Source organism: Rattus norvegicus, chromosome 9, assembly GCF_036323735.1.
Source record: "Rattus norvegicus strain BN/NHsdMcwi chromosome 9, GRCr8, whole genome shotgun sequence".
In the NCBI taxonomy this organism is placed as follows: Eukaryota; Metazoa; Chordata; class Mammalia; order Rodentia; family Muridae; genus Rattus; species Rattus norvegicus.
In genome coordinates this window covers 68,742,678-68,765,382 of record NC_086027.1, presented here as the reverse complement: position 1 = coordinate 68,765,382, position 22,705 = coordinate 68,742,678, and the positions used below count along the sequence as shown (strand labels likewise).

Below are 22,705 nucleotides of genomic sequence, written 5' to 3'. Positions count from 1 at the left end.
AGAAAAATTAATTGATTTGTGATAGTTATAAACAGCATGATTTGGTAACTTAGATTATCTTTTATACACTTAAAACACTTGTCAAGTATGAGCCTAGTTATTAAAATATCAACTAGGGGTTGGAAAGATGGCTTACTGCTTGGGAGTATATACTGCTCTTTCAGAGGACCTAAATCTTGTTCCCAACACCCACATTAAGCAGTTCACCACCACCTCTAACTCCAGCTCCACATGGTCTGACACCTTCTCTAGCCTCTGAGGGTATCTACACTCATACACACATACATGCCACGTAGCTGTGGAAGCTTGAATGAGAATAGCCCTGATAGGTTCAATTCTTAACTACTTGGGAAGGGTTAGGAGGTGTGGCCTTGTTGGAGGAGGTGTGTCCCTGCAGGGAAACTGTTAGGTACCAAAAGATTAGAAGTCAACCACCCAAAGAGTACATATGGAATGACCCATGACTCCAGCCACATATGCAGCAGAGGATGGCCATGTTAGGCATCAAAGGGAGGAGAAGCCCTTGGTCCTGTTAAGGCTCGATGTCCCAAGGTAGGGGAACGCCAGGGTTGGGAGGGGGAGGCTGGGGGAGCATCCTCATAGAAGCAGGGGGAGAGGGTATGGGATAGGGGGTTTCCAGGGAGGAAACTCGGAAAGGGGATGGCATTTGAAATGTAAATAAAGTATCCATTTAAGAAAAAAGATTAGCAGCATCTTTCTCTGCCTCATGGTTGTAACTCAAGATGTGAGTGCTCACTTCTGCTCTAGCACCAAGCCTGCATTGCCAAGCTTCCCACCATGATGGTCATAAACTCCACCCTCTGAAATGATAAGCCCCAAATAAACTCAGTGCTTAAAAAGTTGCTTCGGTTATTGAGTCTAATCATGGCAATAGAGAAATAACTAAGACAGTAGTGGAAGCTGACCTTGACCTCATGGCAACCTTCTTCCCTCTGCCTCCTAAATGCTAAGACTACTGGTGTACACCACTGAGCCCGGTTTCATAGTTGGGTTTAAACCATGTATTCAGTAGGCTTCAACAGGTTGCTTGACTTCTGTGTGCCTCATTTCCTCATTTGTAAAAAGTAGTGTGTCTGTCATGAAGCTTGAGGGGAGTCTAAGTGCTTAGTAGAGCATAAAAGTCTATGCAATCGATGGTAATTAAGATCATTAGTATTGATACCATTAATATTGATGAAAATGTTTTTGTGGGCAGCTAAATCTAAATTGAACCTGAAGCTCAGTCCCTCCACGTATTAATCTGACATTGAGAAAATGTCTGCATTCATGAACCCACGTTTATTTACTTGCAGAATGGGAACACATGTATCTAGATTATAAGGCTGGTATGAACATGCAAACATTTATGTGATACTCCATCTATGGGTTAGATCATATCTATAGCTGATCTATATATCTGTATCTTATCTATACCTATATCCTTGGATTGGATGTCCACAAACTTAAGATATACCTAGGAGTAATAGAACAGGGATGCAATAATTATATTAAGAGTAGAAACACATGAAAATGTCTTAAACAGAAAGAGAAAAGTGGAGGATACACAGGTCACCATGTTTAAATATCTATTAAAAAATAACTAAATTCAAGCAGTGTATATTCAAAACAGTAGTCTTTACAAAATACAAAACAACTGCTTATCAGTAAACAGTCTAATGCAGAATAAGATTGTCAGAGTTTCTATTTCCCATAAAACATCATGACCAAGAAGCAAGTTGGGGAGGAAAGGGTTTATTCAGCTTACACTTCCACTTTGCTGTTCATCACCAAAGGAAGTCAGGACTGGAACTCAAGCTGGTTAGAAAGTAGGAGCTGATGCAGAAGCCATCGAAGGATGTTACTTACTGGTTTGCTCAGCCTGCTTTCTTATAGAACCCAGGACTACAGGCCCACGGATGGCACCACCCACAGTAGGGCCTGCCCACCTTGATCACTAATTGAGAAAATGCCTTACAGCTGGGTCTCATGGGGCATTTTCTTAGGGTAGGCTCCTTTCTCTGTGATGACTCCAGCTTGTGTCAAGTTGACACACAAAACCAGCCAGTAGAGAGATCTCCTATGAAGTATCTGTTTGGGTTTTGGTATCGGTTTTATAGGTAGTGTCTGCCCAGTGGCAAGGCCACAACTATCCCTACTTAAACATTCTTTTTACTCAGTGAAAATAAAATATACTATATTTTGAAATTTTAAACTTATTATTCTGTTTGCTTGGTTTTTTGTTTGTTTGTTTGTTTGTTTGTTTGTTTGTTTGTTTTTTTGACAGAGGACCTCTCTGACGAGCTTTCTTCGTAAACCAGGCTGACTTTGAATTCAGAGAACCCCCTGTCTGATTTATTATGAGTCCTAGGATTAAAGGATTTGATTGACAATTTTAATTGTAGTCAATTAAAATCAAGCAGAATGTAAGTTAAAATTTTCTTACTTGTGGTCAAACTAGAATCTGTTAATAGCAAATAATAAACCTCAGTGGCAGTGTTTCTCCAATGAGTTATCTCAAGTTCTGCAAACAAAATGCCAATATAGTATTTCTAAAGAAGAATAGGTTGATGCTGTGAAATACTCTTAAATCATAAGACAATTACTAGGCAGTAAACTTTAACATACTGATAACTGTAGTTAGCAATACTTTCAACATATAATAATTTATAGAAAGACTGGATATAGGAACTCATCTTTGGCTAGGGATCTAACTCAGTGGTAGAGCATTTGCCAAGCATTTGCAAGGTCATGGATCCCTCTCCAGTACACAGAAAAAGAAAAAAGCCAATCAACCAACCAATCCCCACCCTCCTACAAACAGCCTCAACTTACTACAATACTAAACCCTATATCAACTTACTACAGTAGGACAGTAGCATGTTTATAACTACATAAGCACACTGTAGCTATCTTCAGACACACCAGAAGAGGGCATCAGACCCCATTTCAGATGGTTGTGAGCCACCATGTGGTTGCTGGAATTTGAACTCAGGACCTCTGGAAGAGCAGCCAGTGCTCTTAACCCCATTTCTCCAGCTCTGTTTATAACTATTTTTAAAGATTAAAAAGGAAGAAGAAGGGGTTGGGGATTTAGCTCAGTGGTAAGGCCCTGGGTTTGGTTCCCAGCTCCGAAAAAAAGAAAAAAAAAAAAGGAAGAAGAAAATAAGAAGTACTGTTAAGGATATAGAGAAACTAAAAACTTACATACAGCGGATGGGAATATGCAATGTTAAAGATGTAGTAAACGGTTTAGTAGGTTCTCAAACCCTCATTAGAACTTTCATAAAATCTGTTAGTTTGTTCCTAGGCATGGACACAAAGAACTGGAAATAGGCATCCAAACAAATCCGTCCACAGCATCACATGTGCAATGACTACAAGGAGAAATGCGAATGTTCGAACACTTGTCAATCAATAAACACGATGTAACACATCTACAAAGATGACACACTAAAGGTCCTGTATTTTACAACTTCATTCATATGAAACATCCACAACGGTAAATCCACAGAGACAAAAGGTAGGCTAGAAGTTGCTAGGCATGGGAAAAGAGGGAGAAGGGAGTTATTTTTTACTAGATAGAGAATTCCCCTTGTGGGGTGATGAAAATGTTTTGGAACTACATAGAAATAATGGTTGCGCAAGATCATTAAAGTATTGAATAGTATATTTTTATATTTCATTCTGTTATAAGATTGTACCTCAATAAAATAACTTATTTGAGAATTTGTTGAACTCAAAAAGGAAATATTATTTCAATGCACATATGATTGGATAATTTGTAGTTTTTAAACACAGGATATATGTCTTTCAACATAAAGTAATTTATAGGAAGACATATATATAAATGTATATATACATTTATGTGTGTGTGTGTATATATATATATTTTTTTAAGTGCCTTCAGATTATCTTTTCTTATTAAAACTATCAAACCCTGGGCTGGTAAGTCTGAGTAAGGTAATTGCCATCAAGCCTAATGATCTGAGTTCAATTCCCATGACTCATATGGTAGAAAGAACCAATTCCCAAAATATGTCCTCTGATCTCTGTATAAGTACCAAAGCACAGTACCCCATCCACCCCAAGGCACAGCGCGTACACGCGCACACAGAGCTACCAAAAACAGAACAAACGAAAAACAAAACTAATACAGTGCACCTCCCTGTCTGTGGGGATACATTACAGGAGGTTTAATGGATGCTCCTGATAGTACTAATCTAAATTGCTTCTCCTAATTTGTGGGTTCCATATTTTTATATCAGCAAACTAAACTAAAAATACTTGAGAGAAATGCAGAAAATTCCAAAAACAGAATTCCATCTTGCCATGCACTAAGTACTACAATGGACCACATGAAGGAAGTGATGTTTGAGATGCCTGGCTGCAGCTCCTGTCATTCCAAAGATCTTCAGTCTCTCTCAAGGCTAGAACTATGATGATTTGTTCATATTGCATGTGTACAGACTTGTTTTTTGGTCTTTTTTTCTAAGCAATATGGTAATAAAAACTATTTACATACCATTTAAATTGTATTATCATAAGTAATCTAAAGATGATTTTTACAAAATATAGAGATAATTTAAAATATCAGGAAAGGTATATGCATGGGTTGTATGTAAACATTGTGCCATTTCATGCTTCAGGGCATCTGCTGGGTATGCTGAAGAATGTATTGTTTTTTTTTTCTTATACCTCTGATAAAGTTTAACTTATAAATTAGGTATAACCATAACAAAAGGTTAATGATAAGTAATAACAAAATAATTTATTACAAAGACAGAGAGTAATAAAATTACTCTAATCATTCGGGACAATTACTAAATAAATAAAATGCAATGATGACAGCACCTGTGATACCACAATCGTCAATCTGACAACTGGGACAGCTATTAAGCAACTACAAAGCCAGGTTCTACTGCTGGACAGACACGACAGCTAGGGCCACACTTATAAAAGGAAGCATTTAATCGGTGCCTTGCTTACAGTTTCAGAAGATTAGTCCATAACCACCATGGGAGGAAGCAAGCAAGCAGACAACGGGAACGTGTGCAGTGGTAGCTGAGAACTGTACATTCTGATCCCACAGGCAGCTGCAGGCAGGCAGAGAGAGACTGGGCCTGGTGTACACTCTTGAGACCCCAAAGCCCACCCCCAGTGATACTTCCTCCAACACGGTCACACATCCTAATCCTTTCCACTCATGGGGACCAAGCATTCAAAAATGGGAGCCTACGGGAGCCATTCTCACTCAACTACCACAGGACATAGGCCATATGCATATGCTAGAAGAACAGCTACTGAATTCACAGCTCACGAGATGGTGTCGGATAATGTTAGACTGAGTCACATTACACTGAACTGTGCACAATTAAAAACTTACACATTGCTCATTTCTAGATTTTACAATTTCACATTTTTGAGCTAAGGTTAACTGTAAGTAACCAAGACCTCAGAAAGTAAAACCTTTGGTAAAACAGAAACACTGTATTTTATTTTATAAAAATAAAATTTCAGCTAAAATGAGGATACACACCAGTAATCCTAGCACTTTGGGAGATGGAAGCAAAACAATCAGGAGTTCAAGAAAATCCTCATCAATACAGTATGTTTGAGGACAGCCTGGGCTACAGAATGAGACTTTTCCTCAGAAAAATGAAGCAAAAGTAAATAAAGACAATATCTAGGTTCTTCTCAAATTAAAAACAAGAGGCATAGTATTTTGTTTTTGATATCAGTAAATAAGAAGTAGAACTACGGTTCAATGATTAAAATCACTTGCTGCTCTTACAGAGGACTCAGATTCAGTATCCGCATGCCTCACCTCTGTCTAGAACTTCACTTCTGGGAACTCCAATGCCCTCTTCAGGTTTCTGAGGGCACCAGGCATGCACGGAGTATACACATATACATGCAGGCAAAACATTCCTATACATAAAATACTAAATCTACCAGTAAATAATACTCATATTTTATTTTGTTATAGTCAAAACAATACAAAACAAAGCAAAAAGGTGGCAAATGAAAGACAGGACAAAAGGAGAAACACTGAAGTAGCAAGAGTAGTGACATTTAAGACTGAGAGGATTAAAGAGACAGAAATAGCAAAGAACAAAGACCATGGAGAAGGCTGGTTGGAAATATTTTCTTCATGTCAGATTCAGCATTCTAATAGGTAGTGGGTATCAATTTCCTTCTGAAATTTCAATTAGGAATCTTTAGTCCTCCCTTTGGTGTTACTTTTAATAGACTTTATTATTGCTATCATCATAATTATATTATTATTATTACTATTATTATCATCATCATCATCGTTGTCGTCGTCATCATACTATGTAGTTCTGACTGTCCTGAATCTCACTGTAGACCAGGCTGGCCTCAGACTCACAGATATCCACTGGCCTCCTCCTTGGGTGCTGGGATTAAAACTGTGTATTACCACACCTGGCAGATTTAAATTTTTAGAGCAGTTTTAGGGTTATAAAAAATTACCCAGAAAGTTTCCATACACTTACTCTTTTCCTCCTCTGTAACTTTCTTTTGTTAGATCACCACGAGAGGAAGGCAGTGGTGGATACCTTTAACCTAGGACTTAAGAGATTAAAGCAGTAGGATCAGGGGTTCAAGGCTAGTCTTGCCTGCATGTGACTTTAAGGCCAACTGGGGCTACACCAGACTCTGCCTCAAGATCCTTTTAAAAGAAAAGGATGTTTCATTTTCTTCTGTATTCACAGCCTTTGACAATGCTAGGCAAACTCTGCGTCACTGGGCTATCAGCTCAGGACCCAGCATACTCTCTTTTCATGATTCAACTAGTTCTAAATTGTAGGTGCCCCCCCCAAAACTTTATAATGTCATTTGAAGTATTAAAAATATTTAACCTTTAAGTACAATCTAGTTTCTTCTTTTGTAGCCTGTTACTCTGACATCATATCTAGAAACGTGCTGTCAGAATCGGTGGAAAGGATTAATGGCACTTGTCTATCATACATGCCGGCACGCTCAATAACTCACTGTGATGGGGCTGGAGATACAGCTAAGTAGCAGAGGACAGAGGACGGGGACAGTGCATACTCCCTAAACAGACATATTTTATTTTCAAGACACAGCAACATCTCTAGGAACCAAGTGTGGCTCAGTATAGCAATTATATAACATATGAGAGGTACTGCTACCTGGGGGGTAGGAGGGATTCCTTTCCTGTTACTGGTGGTTCTAAACATTACATATTTTTTTCCACAGAGTAAAAGGTATTTAAATCTATAACTGAAAATGGAAAAATAGGAGCTTTAATTTATTAACTCAAAATAGAAAGGGTGAAAAAAAGTATTAAGGGACTTTTAAACATGTTAAAAACCATACATATGGTATTTAAATGTCTCAAATTAGGAACATTCCAGGTTATGTCATATAGTCTAAAAACTTGACACCACTGAAAACCTGCCAGGAAAAATATTGCAATATGTGTAGTCATATGTGTGTAATTAAAAAAAAAGCTTTTGATCGGAAAACTCATTTTTTATTTCTTTTTTTTTTCCTTTTTTTTCGGAGCTGGGGACCGAATCCAGGGCCTCACTGAGCTAAATCCCCAACCCCTCATTTTTTATTTCTTTAAAGTAATTCTTTTTAAAAAGATTTTTGTTTTATTTTTATTTTTTGTTCTTTTTTTATTGTTTTATTTTTAATTATGTGTGTGGATGCATGTCTGTGAGTGGGTATGAACATGTGAGTGCAGGTATTCCCTGAGGCTGAGAGAGAGAGGGAGAGAGAGAGAGGAGAGAGAGCCCGTGTGCACACGCATACACATGTTCATATGGGCTCTCCAGTCATTAAAATAATTCTTTTTAATTCTTTTTTATGTCATAAGTTATATACCATACCCTAAATTTCTTATTTCTTTGCCCTAATATAGCCTCTTTTTCCTCTCTTTTAGTTTCCTCAGTTAAACATCCAGTCAAACATAAACAATGCTAAGCATGCCTATGTGCAAAGGCTAGGCTGTCACAGGCAATACTTCCTGAGTACAGAACAGACAGCCCGTGGTCTGCCTCACTGGAGCCTGGGATGTTTCTGTTTACATATCCTGGAGCCAGGCGGGGGTTACTACTGGAGGCAGGCTGTCTGCTTCCTTACTACACTCAGCTTTTGTGTGGGACTGTGTCAAAGAAAGAACAACATTGTTACATGTGCAGCAACCAGCAGGGAGAGGTTTAAATAAAACACAGCAGTGGTTATGTCCTCTGCTTAATCTTTAACCACTCTGAGCAGAGAAACAAATTAGCCCTTAGATTTTTTTTCTTCAAGGAATGCATTTTCATAAAAGGAAAATAGCAAAACAGTACAATTTAAACCTCAAAGCAATTAATGTAAGAAGAGCTTAATGAATTCCTAAGACAATAACTAAGACTGCTAAAATATTTCCATACTATATCACATAGCTTAGTATTTTCAACAAACTTTTTTATATGGAATGAATAATATTGACATAACTAATATGCTTTGAATAGTACATATACAGTAACCACAATCAGATTAATGTTTATATTTAGTATTTTTTAAAAAATTGAGTAAGGGAAAGACTTTAAATTTCTTTTTATTTTTCAACAAAAATTTAGCACTGAATATTTAAGGCCAATTTTAATTTAACTTAGCCTGGTTAAACATTCTGACCTAGCTCTTAGATTACATAAAACAAAAATAACAATAAGCAAAAACAAGCCATGGCCTGCTAATTGTCAAGACATTTTATGTTTGATTTACAAAAGAACCGCAGAAAAATGAAAACACACACACACACACACAACTTTTAGCTTCCTTATTTGTAGTTTAAAATTTTTTTAAAACAATGTATTTTGTGGCAGTGTGTATGCCTGACTGTATGATCGTGCACCAACTTCACACAGGAGCCCACAGAGGCCAGAAAGAGCACGCTAGATCCTCTAAAACTAGAGCTGCAGGTGGTTGTGAGCCACCATGTGGGTGCTAGAAGCTGAGTCATGGTTTTCTGAAGAGCAGGTGGTGCTCTTAATCGATGAACCATCTCTCCAGCCCAGTCTTTTACTGCCCCTCCCCCTTTTTTTCCAAGACAGGGTTTCTCTGTGGAGCTTTGGCTGACCTGGAACTCACTATGTAGACCAGAATGGTCTTGAACTTAAAGAAGTCTGCCTGCGGTCTTTTACTTCTTAAAGTTATCTTATCTTGCTTTTCAGTTACTCAGTTATGATTTCCCCCCTCTTTTTAACTTTACTTTAAAATCTGAAATGAAGATAAAGAAAGTCTTCTATAAAACTAAGTAACAGGAACATAAATTTAAAATTTCATTTATATGAATGTGGGTCTAGAGTGGTCAGACTCATAAGATTACAAAGCCAGTGCAGTCACCAAGGGTTTGGAGGAACCAAGTAATGGAAACTTGTCAAATAAGTATAGTTTCAATTCTGCAAGATCAAAGAGATTTTTGGAGACTATGTGACAGTGTAAACACACTTACAAATGCTAAGCTTTGCACTTAACAATGGAGCCAGAGAGATGGCTCAGAGGTTAGAGCCCACAGTTTTCAGAAAAAAAACCTCATTTTTTAAAATAGTGATTGTATACATATAAATAAAAATAAAATTGAGCAATACGAATTTCAGTATTTATAAGTACTGATACTGTTAGCATTTCTTAACATTGTAATTATCTAGAATTTAGATCCTTAAATATTTTACTCAAAATACTTCTTAAATTTATGTCTCTTAATTTTTGAATACACAAAACACTGACACAAAAATTTAGAGCTATTTAGTGGAGTCTTCTTAACATCTCTAGTTCTCAACAATGCACATGTGCACAAACACACACAACCACATACACCTGTGGTTTGTATCTTTTTTTTTTTTTTTTTTTTTTTTCCCGGAGCTGGGGACCGAACCCAGGGCCTTGCGCTTCCTAGGTAAGCGCTCTACCACTGAGCTAAATCCCCAGCCCCTGTGGTTTGTATCTTATATGTGTATCTTTTCAGAATTTCCTTATGTGTGTAAAATACAGAAACAAATAGGAATATATGGCCATATTCTCTTCTGAAGTACTTAATATTCCCTTGAAGAAGCTTATCTTGTATTTAATCTGATTATACTTTAAAAATCTCTCTAAAACTTCATACAATTTCTTTATACTATTGTGGCAAAGTTAACCTGTTCTCTACTGGTGTAACAATATTGAAATGAGTAATTTTGTCTCTAATCACTTCAAATGACAGGCATGTACACTAAGGTAAATAATAGCTAATGTTTGTTGTCAATTAGCCTACATCTGGAATTAATCAGAACGCAAGCAGCTGTGCACAGCTGTGAGGAATTGTCTTGATTGGATTTTTTGAGTGGGAAGGTCCACCTAAATCTAGGCCATAACTTCTGGTGCTAGCTCACTTAAAAGGACACGGAAGAAGAAAGCTGTTCAAAGCTTGTGGCCTGCTCGCCCTCATCGCCACTGGCAAATTCGTCTATCCTGTTGCTGGGATTAGAACTCACTTCTTTGGGATTCCAATGTAGACTGAAGACTATCAGCTCTCTAGAAATTCTCTGGGACACTAGCACCAGGTAGACTTTGCTGAGACATCCAGATCTTGTGGACTGAACAACAGCTAGATTCTTTGCTTTTCTGCATTCATTAAAGTAAAGGACTACTCAGACCAGAGCCTATAAACCATTCTAATAAACCCCAGACTAATAGGACAAAGGACCAATTCTCAGAAAAAGAACTCTTGAGTTTGGGATTTATTCTCTGGGTTTTTCTTTTCACTGTGTGGATTAAAGAAAGAATAATGTGCAATGTATTACAACATTTTCAAAGAATTGTTAATCATGAAGCACATTAATGAATTGGAGCCATCACAGAATGAATAATAACAATCATACTCTAGGAAATATCTGCGATGATCTGAATTATTTGTCCCCCAGAACCTATAATCACATGGACTGTGTTTCTATGACATTATTAAACAATTTTAATACTTGAAAGCCATTCCAGTATTCTGTCCTGTGTCCCATAGCTAATCATTTCCCATTTATTACCATGAAATAATTTTTTTTCTTTTTCTTTTTTTCGGAGCTGGGGACCGAACCCAGGGCCTTGTGCTTGCTAGGCAAGCGCTCTACCACTGAGCTAAATCCCCAACCCCGTGAAATAATTTTTTAATGAATAACAAAACTTATTTTAGAAAATATAACTGTTTTAATATCTTGGGTTCTTAGACTGTCAAATATTTAGGCAGCTGTATTAGTTCATGCTAGTGTAATATATACTAAGTAGAACAGTTAAGAGGGCTGATTTATTTCCTTACAAGTTACATAAAAATTCTTGAGAAATTTTTCTCAAATATTTGAAGCTGTTTCTCCTGGTAAGGGTACTTACTGACCTAGAATCATACACATGAGGTGAAGTATGAGCTGGGAAAATGGGAAAATGGGAAGTCCATGACAACATCCTAAGGATGTTTCTGTAAGTGATTAGAAAGAATTATCACTAGAGTCCAGATCTGAAAGCGCACACACACACACACACACACACACACACACACACACACACACACACACACACATATGTTGCTGAAGGAAGGCACCAGCACAGAAAGGTCAGGAAGCTGAAGGACAGTGGCATGGCAGGATGGGGACATATGATACTGAGATAATTCAGACTGTGCCCTCCTGGTGCACTAAGGCTGGAGTGCAAAAATCCTGTATTTTCTAAACTGTCTTGTAGATGACACTAAAGGGTCCACATATCTTTGGGAGATCTTTTTTTCCTTACCTAGCAAATATTGTATCAGCAGAGGCCTGTGTTGATTACATACCTCTTAAGTACAGAAAGATTTTACAGGAAACACTTTACAGGTATAAAGTATAGCCGGCTTCGTGGGTATGGTAATGTGACTGCATGTTGACTTACTTTCTTTATCCATACATTAACTTTCTTGGTGGTCTTGTTCTATGATGAGGCTTTGGAAGCTAACTCCGTGAGAGATCTAGCTAAATGTTTTCTCTATTCCAATGGTCTTCCAAGTGTGCCCCGTCCTTGGAAGACCATCACCACTCCCTAGGAGGCAAATCAAAAAACTGGGTGAAGTCAGCAGTTTGTTTTAAAATTGCTCCAAAAGATTCTGATTATGTTAACATGGGAGAATTTCTGTGGTTTGACTGTGATTTATCACCTCCAAATTTTATGTTAAAATTTAATCTCTATAACCAAGCATGGTGCACATGTCTTAAATCCCAGTAGTTGGGAGGCAGAGGCAGATAGATCATTGTAAGTTTGAGACCAGCCTGGTCTATACAGAAAGCTCCAGGCTAGCCAGTGCTACATAGTGAGACTCTAAAGAGTCTTAAAACAAACAAACCCTAAACAAAAAACAACAATAATTTATTTTCCACTACGAGATATCATTAGGAGATAGGAGCTGATAAAATCTTTAAGAGTTGTTAAGGCTCTGCTTTCATGAATGTAATTAAAATCATTAAAGTAATTAATGAATCAGAGGAGTTAAAGAGACATCTGAGGAGTAGGTCTGCTGTATAACCTTGGGTTAAGTCTTTTACAAGCTCTCATCTCCTGCCTACCCAGCCCAAGGACTCTGCCAGCAAGAAAGCCATCCTAAGGGGTTGGGGATTTAGCTCAGTGGTAGAGCGTTTGCCTAGGAAGCGCAAGGCCCTGGGTTCGGTCCCCAGCTCCGAGAAAAAAAAAAAAAAAAGATTCCAAGAAAGCCATCCTAAGATGTGACCCTCTGAACACAGACCAAAGCTGTGAGTCATAAACTTTATAAGCTAGCCAGTCTACACTATCACGTTTGAGAATGGAAAATGGAGTAAGGTAAGACTTGTGTTATTCATGTCCAAGTAACTAATGTTCCCCATCAGTAATTTGTTGTCACTTTTGACACTGTGGCTTCAGACTTGTGGCCTCAGAGCTGTGTTCTCTCTCTCTCTCTCTCTCTCTCTCTCTCTCTCTCTGAGACAAAGCCTATGTACTCACTGTGCAAAACCCTCAAATTGACAGATATTTTCCTGCCTCTGCCTTTTGAGTGCTGGGATTAAAGATATGTGCCACCAAACCCAAAATATACACATTCACAAAAGTGTGGCTTTAAATAAAACTCTGAAAGATATATACTTTTAATGACTTATTTTTATTTTATGTACACTGGTGTTTTGCCTGCATATGTCTGTGTGAGGGTGTCAGATCTCCAGGAGCTGGAGCTTCAAACAGTTGTGAGCTACCATGTGGGTGCCAAGACTTGAACTTGGGACCTCTGAAAAAATATCTAGTGCTCTTAACTGCTGAGCCATCTCTCCAGCCTCAAAAGGATATATTCTTATGTTTCCTAGTAACCTATGGCATTTGTACTTGGCAGACAACTTAAACTTATCTCCCATGAACTTATCTCCCTTATTTACTATTACATAAGACATTCTCCAGTACATGTTGTTCATTGCTGAGTGTGTGTCTTTTTAAATTAGCAGATATAAGCTCACTAATCACACAAGAATGCACTGAAGCCATATAGCTAATCGTGTATGGGCCTTTTGCTTTTATTCAAGTGACAATTTTATATAGTGTGATTCATTTCCAATGATATAAAACATTGAAAACTTGCAAAACTATGTGCAGATACATTTGTACCATCAGCAGTTGAAATCTACTCACCTGTATCACATTTTACTGAGTGTTGCCATGGTTTGAACGTGACCTCTTGTGATCATAGAGTAGCACTTAATATCCACTGCAAAGGTGGGACATTTAAAGGGTGCCAAGCCATGAGAATTTTTTTTTTTTTTGGTTCTTTTTTTCGGAGCTGGGGACTGAACCCAGGGCCTTGCGCTTCCTAGGTAAGCGCTCTACCACTAAGCTAAATCCCCAGCCCCAAGCCATGAGAATTTTACCTCTAGGAATAAGTTAATACAGTCACAGGCATTTGTTTCCTATAAAAAGGCTGAGTTTGATCCTTCCACGCTCACTCTAATGTTCTCTTGCTTTCTTCTGTTTTCTAACATAGGACAGACTTATTTTCAGATTTTCACATTGTCAGCCAGATACATTTCTGTTGATTATAATTATCCAGTCTCATAAATTTTCATATAGTGACACAAAACTGAAGAGTAAAAATCCATTTTTCACTACCTTTGCCCATGTCTCAATGTCTCCACTATAGAGTGGAGCAGGTTATCTATGGCTCAGAAACAGAAAATGGTTTGTGTGATATAAACATCAATGTATTTTTATTATTATTTTCTAAACTAGGAGCTTCAGTGAAGTGGTAAATGAAAGGTTACTGCTGAGCCATCTTCCCTTTAAGTAGATTTCTGAGCCTGTGACTACTGTAAGTGGAGCTTCCTGGGCCACCCTAATAGAAGTGTGAACGACAATGGTGCTGAGGTGATCTGAACTGTGGGGGCCCGCTATATAAAATTGTCACTTGAATAAAAGCAAAAGGCCCAAAAGGTGCCAGAGGAAAGTAATATTAGTGTGTGGCAAAGAGACCAATCTTGTGACATTTTGGAAAACAATGAGGTTATTTTCTGCCCTTGTCCAAAAAAGATCTGCCTGACAATGCTAAATTGAAAAATTATGGATTAACAGCTTTGGCAGAGAAAATGTCCAGACAGCCTAGTACTGACTGTGTTGCTTGGTTGTTGGTGGCCATGCTTATGCAGATCTATAATTAAGAGGAGCAAGTGGATCGAGGAAAAACAGACAAAATCTATAGTTTGAGGAGATAGGGGGCACCAGGAAATAGAATGGAGCTAAGTCCTGTGTTCAAGGAGATGAGGAGATTAAAGAAAAAGATGATGCTAAATGGAATAAAGGGAGTGACCTCAGGAAAAGACCCCACCCAGCTAAGCTTCCAATTTGTGAAAAGGAATTAAAGAAAAGCTTAGGGCCAGGTGTGGAGTACACGCCTTTAGTTCAAGCACTCAAGTAGGAGAGGCATGGGGAATTTCAAGGCCAGTCTGGTCTATAGAGTAAGCTCTAGAACAACCAAGCTTAGGCAGTGAAGGAAATCAAAATCAGAAAGTGGGCAAAAATGTATTTGAAGAAGGGGGTCATGTTCCAGCCCCAGAGAGCAGCAGAACTTAGCGGCTTTGGTCACATGGTTCTGGCTTTAGAGTCAAAGACTGAACAAAGGTTATGGAATCTCTCTCCACAACTAAGGAAAGCCACTGAGGCCAGGCATGTGGTAGAGATGTCCCTACATGGAGGCCAAGAGAGGCCACTTGGTGAAGCTGTGAAGGTGAAGCCTGGATTGCTTTGGAGACCCCAAGATGTTGGAGATGCCAGAGCTGTGGGATGCCTGCCAAGGAGAGCTGCTAACAGGGAGTGGGGCCAGCCCAGGAGAGAAGTGTGCTGCGGTCAACAAAGATGAAACAGGTTGAGATCTGAAGAGCACTTTGACATCAGACGAGGAGATTTAGAGTTTGGAGTTTCTCTGCTGGTTTTCAGTCTTGCTTTTGGTCCAGTGTTTCCTCACTAGTCTCCCTTTCCTCCCTTTTGGAATGGTGAGTGCACCCTGTGCCATTGTATGTTGGACTGAATGACCTGCTTTTTCATCTTGATTTTACTTGATTACGAGCATTGAGTTCCTTGGGGCAGGTTTGATCTTCGCCATCAGGATATCTGATTTCTTCTTGTTTCTTCTTTGTGCACAACTATTTAACAAACTGCAACCAATCAACAACAACCCTGCCTCTCAGGGCACAAGCATTTATATACCCTCTGAAGAGTCCTTAGAATTCCAAAAGTCATGCACTCACAGAACCTATATGCAGCTGGCACAACCACACGAGAAGCAGATCATAGTCAGCTGCTGTGGACAATCTGAAGCAGCCCCATATCCCACACCTGGGATTAAGACAAAAACACATTCTTATAACATTTTTGTGTTTTTAAAGAAACCAAAATTCTCACTACGAGAAAGCCAAGAGAGTCCCATTATATAGATGGTTGAAGACAGCCATTTGGTTGCTGGGAATTGAACTTAGAACTTCTAGAAGAACAAACAGCCAGTGTTTTTAACTGCTGAGATATCTCTCCAGTCCCATTCCTAATTAATTCAAAATAATTATTTTCCTAAAATGTGCACATATTTTTTGCTCTTTCTCCTTTTAATAAGTATAAAATGTGTCTTGTTTTGGCTCTTAACAAGCATCCTGAGCCATTCTTACTTCCCATTTTCTATTTAATGCTCTTAGAGAAACACTAAAAAATGAAGTCAGAGACTACTTGTGGCCCCATGCCAGTACTGGCTTCGCGACTGTAAGTTTTCTTTCCTAGCTTGGTGTGAGATAAAAACATCTGTTGCCAGATGCTAGAAATTATAATTTCTAATCTTAACAACACAGAATAAAATTATAATGTTATTTCCTAAACCTGGGTTTAGATGCAATTCAATCTTGTTTCTCATTGTCTGGCCCAACTTCAAAGTAATGAATAATGTAAGTGAAAAAATAAAAGAATTCTACATTTATATCCTGACACTCAAAAAAGAACTGCCAAAGTTCAATAGAATGAATTAGGTTTAATTAAGGAATTAAATATATACGAACAGTTTTCTTCGTACTTTTCTACTGACTTAATTATCTTGTTTATATAAATAATTAGGGAGGCTAATTATAGCAATTCTAGATATCTTATCAAGAAAATGTTCTATAATAAGTTTCCAAAATTTCTAATAATTATGTACTTCTTTCAAATTGTGAATTTACAAATATATGAAAATTTCTTAAAAGTATAACAAATAAATACTATAGATAGAAATTCAATCGCTTAAAAACTGACTTTCTTCTTAAAATTGTGTTCATGTGTGTCTGTCTATGTGTAAATGAGTGCAAATGCCCTGGAGGTCAGAGGCATTGGCTCTCCTGGAGCTACAGCTACAGGCAGTTGTCACCTGACCCATGTGAAAGCTGGGAACCCGATCTGGGCCTTCTGGGAAAGCAGGATGTGCTCTTAACCACTGAGCCATCTCTCCAACCCACAAACTGATTTTCTTATTAAGCAGAGTAAAGCCTATGACTATAAGAGACCTCAAAATAACACAGTTTACCTTTCTGAGTGACAAGACTTTTGGTTTTCAGTGCTGCATGGACCATATTAATGATTTTTTTTTCCTTCTTTCCCTTTTCTTTTCTTTCTTTCTTTCTTTTTTTTTTTTTTTTTTTTTTTGATTTTTGAAACAGGGTTTCTCTGAGTAGCCCTGGCTGTTGTAGAGCTTGCTCTGTAGACCAGGCTGGCTCCAAACTCACAAAAGATCTGCCTGTCTCTGTCTCCCGAGTACTGGAATTGAAGGTATATGCCACTACGCCCATCCTGATGAATATTTTTTTTCTCTAATTGAGAGAAAAATCTCAACTTGGTAGTAGTTTATCTATTACCTCTCAAACATTAGCTAATTGTTTTTTCTTTTAACACAGAAAATGCCAGCTTCAACCTTTAAAACAACAATATCTAGCTAATTAATATATTTTATTTATGTGTATGGGTATACAGCTTTTGTTTTATTTATTTTTAAATAAACTTTAAAGTTACTTTTATAATATTTTCTTTTCATTCACAACAATGATAAGCATTTAAAATATATGTAGGTGACTAGAAAGAGGCTCTATGATTAAGAACACTGGCTGCTCTTGGAAAGAACTTGGTTCAGTTCCCAGCACCCACATGGTGGCTCATAACCATCCATAACTCCAGTCCCAGGGCATCAAATAGGCGTGTGATACACATACATGCATATAGGCACAGCATTCAAACGCATAAGCATAAATATATAAAACTTTTAATTAATTAGATAATTTTAAGAAAATATTAAATAATATAGAAAACAGAATTCTTAGGGATATACAGTTACAGTGAAAATCGTGGCAGGGTTCCTGAATTTTAGGAAACGATTATTTTCAAAATAGAATCTATTCCCTAATTTAGCTCATAACAAAATATAAATGGGCCCATTGTTTGTATACTTGTCTCTACCATTTGTTACTCTATAACATCAGGTATGTGACTGTTACATATCTAAGCCTCAGTGTCCTCGATGTGGACTAAGAAGATGGTAGAAACGATTTCATGTTTCTGAACGGGTTACATTAAAACTTTAGTATACAGAGAGTGTAAAAGAAGAGTGCCTGCCACATCCCAAGTGCTGGAAGATGTTCTCAGCTGCCTCCCGGCCCCTATTAAATCACTAAGTGCTTATCTTACGGGGTATACTGAACAGACTGTTCAGAATAATAACTCTAGCCTCCTAGATAAAGTAAACAAGTTTAATCACCATTCATCGCATATAGGATAGGATTCTTTACTATTTTAAAGTTCAATACAAGTATTTTATGATTAAAACCCCATTAAATAGATATCTACAACTACTGTCTTAAGACCAAGGGGAAATCATGCTAGTAATAGGACTGTTAATGAGTGAGGAAAGGACAGTGCCTTGGAAAAGTTAACAGTGTCAGACTCGGACGCTATGCAAAAGAGAAAGTTGAATGAAGAAGAAAAGTTTTATTTCCTTCTTCAGAAAATAAGACCTCAAAGGGAAGAAAAGAGCTTAACTTTTCTTAATTTGACAATTTTGTCTGAACCTAAGTCTACTGTAAATTGTATATTAAGTAGGTATAGAATACTGTGTGTGTGTGTGTGTGTGTGTGTGTGTGTGTGTGTGTTTCCCCTTTGCCAACTCAGGGTTTCTCTGCCTAGTCCTGGCTGTCTTGGAACTTATGCTGTGATCAGGCTGACCAGGAACTCAAACATCCTCCCGCCTCTGCCTCCCCAGTGCCGAGATTAAAGGTGTGTGCCACCACTGCCCAACATCATCTTTTTAAATTTAAATCTATTTATTTTTATTTTGGTGTATGGGTATTCGCCTGTATGATGTATGTGTACTACGTTCATGCTGAGGCCTGAAGGAGGCATGGATCCAGCTGGAGTCATAGTGGGCTGTGAGCCACCTGTGAGTGCTAGACTGCTGCCCCAGCCCCAACTACTTAGTATTTTTTAAGGTTCCCAAAAAATGAAAGCAAGCAATTCTGTTCCAAAACTATAAAACATACTAGCAAAAGGAGAAAGTGAAAATTGAGGTACAGGGAGCATAGGTAGTAAATAACTATGAACCCTTAGCCCTCATCTCTAGCCAGTTTTATCTTCAAAAACTATCTGGTAACATTGCCCTGACTAAACGGAATTTTTACTGCAGACTTCAACTACTATGAATTACAGAAAAAATAATTAGCTTAGATTTCTAATTACAAAATTCTTTTGTTTTTTAAGAATTTTTATTTTTAAAATTTATTTCATGCATACGAGTACACTGTCACTGTCTTCAGACTCACCAGAAGAGGGCACCTGATCCCATTCCAGATGGCTGTGAGCCACCATGTGGGTGTGAGCCACCATGTGGGTGCTGGGAATTGAACTCAGGACCTCTGGCAGTGCAGCCACTGTTCTTAACCACTGAGCCATCTTTCCAGCTCCAAAATTCTTTTATTTTTTAATGGTAGTAATTAACCTCCCTGGGAGATGCAATAAGTAACTATGCTTCAATTGCCAAAACTGGAAAAAGAAAAGCAATGATGTTTTTATTTTCTCATTTTTTGAACAGAGATGAAAAGTCCTTGTCAACTAGAATTAGCTGGTAATTGTGGTCTGAATGAAAATGGACCCCATAGACCCATAGGGAGTTGCACTATTAGGACATGTGGCCTTGCTAGAAAAAGTGTATGACTGGGGGTGCAGAGGGGGAGCCTCTGAGGTCTTAGATGCTCAAGCTGGGTTTAGTGTTGGTGTCTCTTCACAACAAGAGAAACCGTAACTACGACAGTAATCTACAGTAAGAGTAGAATCTACATTGTAAATAGAATATAAGTGTTCATATAGCCCTTTTCAATATTATTAATAAGTGCTAGTACTTAATTATTTTAAAAGATTCTATGTTTCAGCAAAAGCAACCAGTAGACTATTCATTCTTTTAAATCTTTTAGTAACAGCCCACAAAAACAGGGACTGATAGTCTATAGAGATTTTATTGCTATGTGGCTGTCTTATGCTTTCTAAAAACCTATGAATTATTCTATAAGAATTTACAAAATCGCTTTTTTTTCCGCCGGGGCAGCCATCTTCCAGTAACTCGCCAAAATGACGAACACAAAAGGAAAGAGGAGGGGTACTCGGTATATGTTCTCTAGACCTTTTAGGAAACATGGAGTCGTTCCTTTGGCCACATACATGCGAATCTACAAGAAGGGTGATATTGTAGACATCAAGGGAATGGGCACTGTTCAAAAAGGAATGCCCCATAAGTGTTACCATGGCAAAACCAGAAGAGTCTACAATGTCACCCAGCATGCCGTGGGCATCATTGTAAACAAGCAAGTTAAAGGCAAGATTCTGGCCAAGAGGATCAATGTGCGGATTGAGCACATCAAGCACTCAAAGAGCAGAGACAGCTTCCTGAAGCGGGTGAAGGAGAACGATCAGAAGAAAAAGGAAGCCAAAGAGAAGGGCACCTGGGTTCAGCTGAAGCGCCAGCCTGCGCCACCCAGAGAAGCCCACTTTGTGAGGACTAACGGAAAGGAGCCTGAGCTGCTGGAGCCCATTCCATACGAATTCATGGCCTAATGTATACAAAGGAAATAAAGAACCTGAACTTCAAAGTCTTCTCCTTTAAAAAAAAAAAAAAAAAAAAAAAAAAAAGAATTTACAAAATCACCAGGCGGAGTGGTGTAGGTCTTTAAGCCCAACACTCTACAGAAGCAGGTCTTCTGGCCTCCCAACACCTGCACTTACATGCACATTCTTACACACAAACACACATATACATGTAATATAAAAATAACATAAAATGGTTACTTTATTTTGCTTTTATGTGTTATATATTGTGTGCTTGTCTGTGTGTGGGTGGTATGCACATAGCTGTATTTGTGCTTGTGTGCTTTGTGTGGAAGCTAGAGTTCAATATCAGCTGTCTTCCTCTTTCACTTTCTACTTTCTTTTTGAGACAATCTTTTCAATAAACCTGAAGCTCACTAATTTGGTGAGCTCCAGAGTAGTCCTGTCTCCATATCCTTCCTCCCCTCTTTGAGGTAATACATGCACTTCCAGCTTTAATGTTGATGCTGGGATTTCAAACTCAGGCCTTCATATTTGCATAACAAGCACCTTACCTCCTTATCCCTTCTTTAAATGAGATCTTTTCCATTTTCTCTTTGTCTTGTACGGCACTAACATTTATAAATATACCCCTCCCAATTCTAGAGAGTTGGCTCAGTAGTTAAGAGCCCTTGCTGCTCTTGTGGATGGTCTGGGTCAGTTCTTAGCACCTACATGGCGGCTTGCAGCCATCCCTAACTCCAGTTCTTCTGACCTCTTCAGTGTCCAGGCATGCATGTGGTGCTCATGCATACATATATGCAAAACACTCATACAAAAAGTAAGATAAATCTAAAAACTAAAAACAAACAAACAGGGCTGGAGAGACGGCTCAGTGGTTAAGAGCACTGACTGTTCTTCCAGAGGTCCTGAGTTCAATTCCCAGCAACCACATGGTGGCTCACAGCCATCTGTAATGGGATCTGATGCCCTCTTCTGGTGTGTCTGAAGACAGCGACAGTGTACTTATATAATAAATAAATACATCTTTAAAAAACAAACAAACAAACAAACAAACAAATAACTCCCCCACCCCTTTTGTAACTAGAGTGCTCCTAATTTGAAGTTTATCTGGTGTTTTATCATGACTTGATTCAGTACTATAATATAGCGATCCTGCATCCGTTTCTTTGTATCACGATGTTCATTTGACATTCATTAATATGGTAATTTTGATGACTTGATCAAGGTAATTTCCAATTCCCCACTTATAATCACGATTAATTAATTAATTATTAATGATTTTTCAAGACAGGGTTTTCTCTGTATAACAGCCCTGTCTGTCCTAGAACTCACTGTATAGATGAGGCTGCCTTCAATCTTAGAGATGTGCCTCTGTCTCCCTAGTGCTGGATTAAAGGTATGCCCCTCCTGCCAGAGTCACCACCACTTGGCTGAAATAGGATCTTTTGTGGGCCAAGTTGAACTCAAACTGGCTAAATTCTGATTCTCCATCCTTAACTTCCCTAGTGGTGGAATTACAGGCATCTACCAGCACATCCACTGTGGTAGTCTGAATAAGAATGGTGCCCCCATCAGCATATATAGATGTGCCTTGTTGAAGAAAGTAAATCACTGGGGATGGGTTCTGACCTTTCCAAAACCCACACCAGCCCAGTCTGCCTCTCCTGATGCTTGTCAATTAGGATGATCAAGATGTAGCTCTCAGCTTCTGCTTCAATGCCCTGACAGGATGATAATGGACTAAACCTCTGAAACTGTAAGTAAGCCCCAAATTAAAGCTTTCTTTTATAAGAACTGTAATAGAACAGTGACTAAGATACCCATATGAATTAGTTTCTCCTGTCTTCCCTCCTCTCCCTATCCCTTCCTTCTTATTATAATTCAAGGGATTGAACCTAGGGATCAGCGAAAGCTAGGCAAATAATCTATACCACTGAGCTATGCCCCAAATCCCAATTACTAATTTTCCCTTCACAATTAAATTGGAGACATTTTAAAACCATACAAATATCCTGGCTCCTCACTGAAACTGCTGTCAGATTTATGGTCGTCTTTGATACTTCCTCTCTGA

The 22,705-nt window shown here is 38.3% G+C and overlaps 2 protein-coding genes across 5 annotated transcripts in view; one reads left to right on the top strand and one right to left on the bottom strand.

The window, feature by feature from the left end:
* Bmpr2 (bone morphogenetic protein receptor type 2) overlaps positions 1-22,705 on the bottom strand; it is a 115,412-nt gene that overhangs the window by 35,971 nt on the left and 56,736 nt on the right. The window lies entirely within an intron of this gene.
* Positions 148-20,680, top strand: LOC134480579 (large ribosomal subunit protein eL21-like). Its single transcript, XM_063268127.1, has one exon. It carries the CDS (start codon positions 20,158-20,160, stop codon positions 20,638-20,640), a length of 483 nt encoding a protein of 160 aa, XP_063124197.1. The 5' UTR covers positions 148-20,157; the 3' UTR covers positions 20,641-20,680.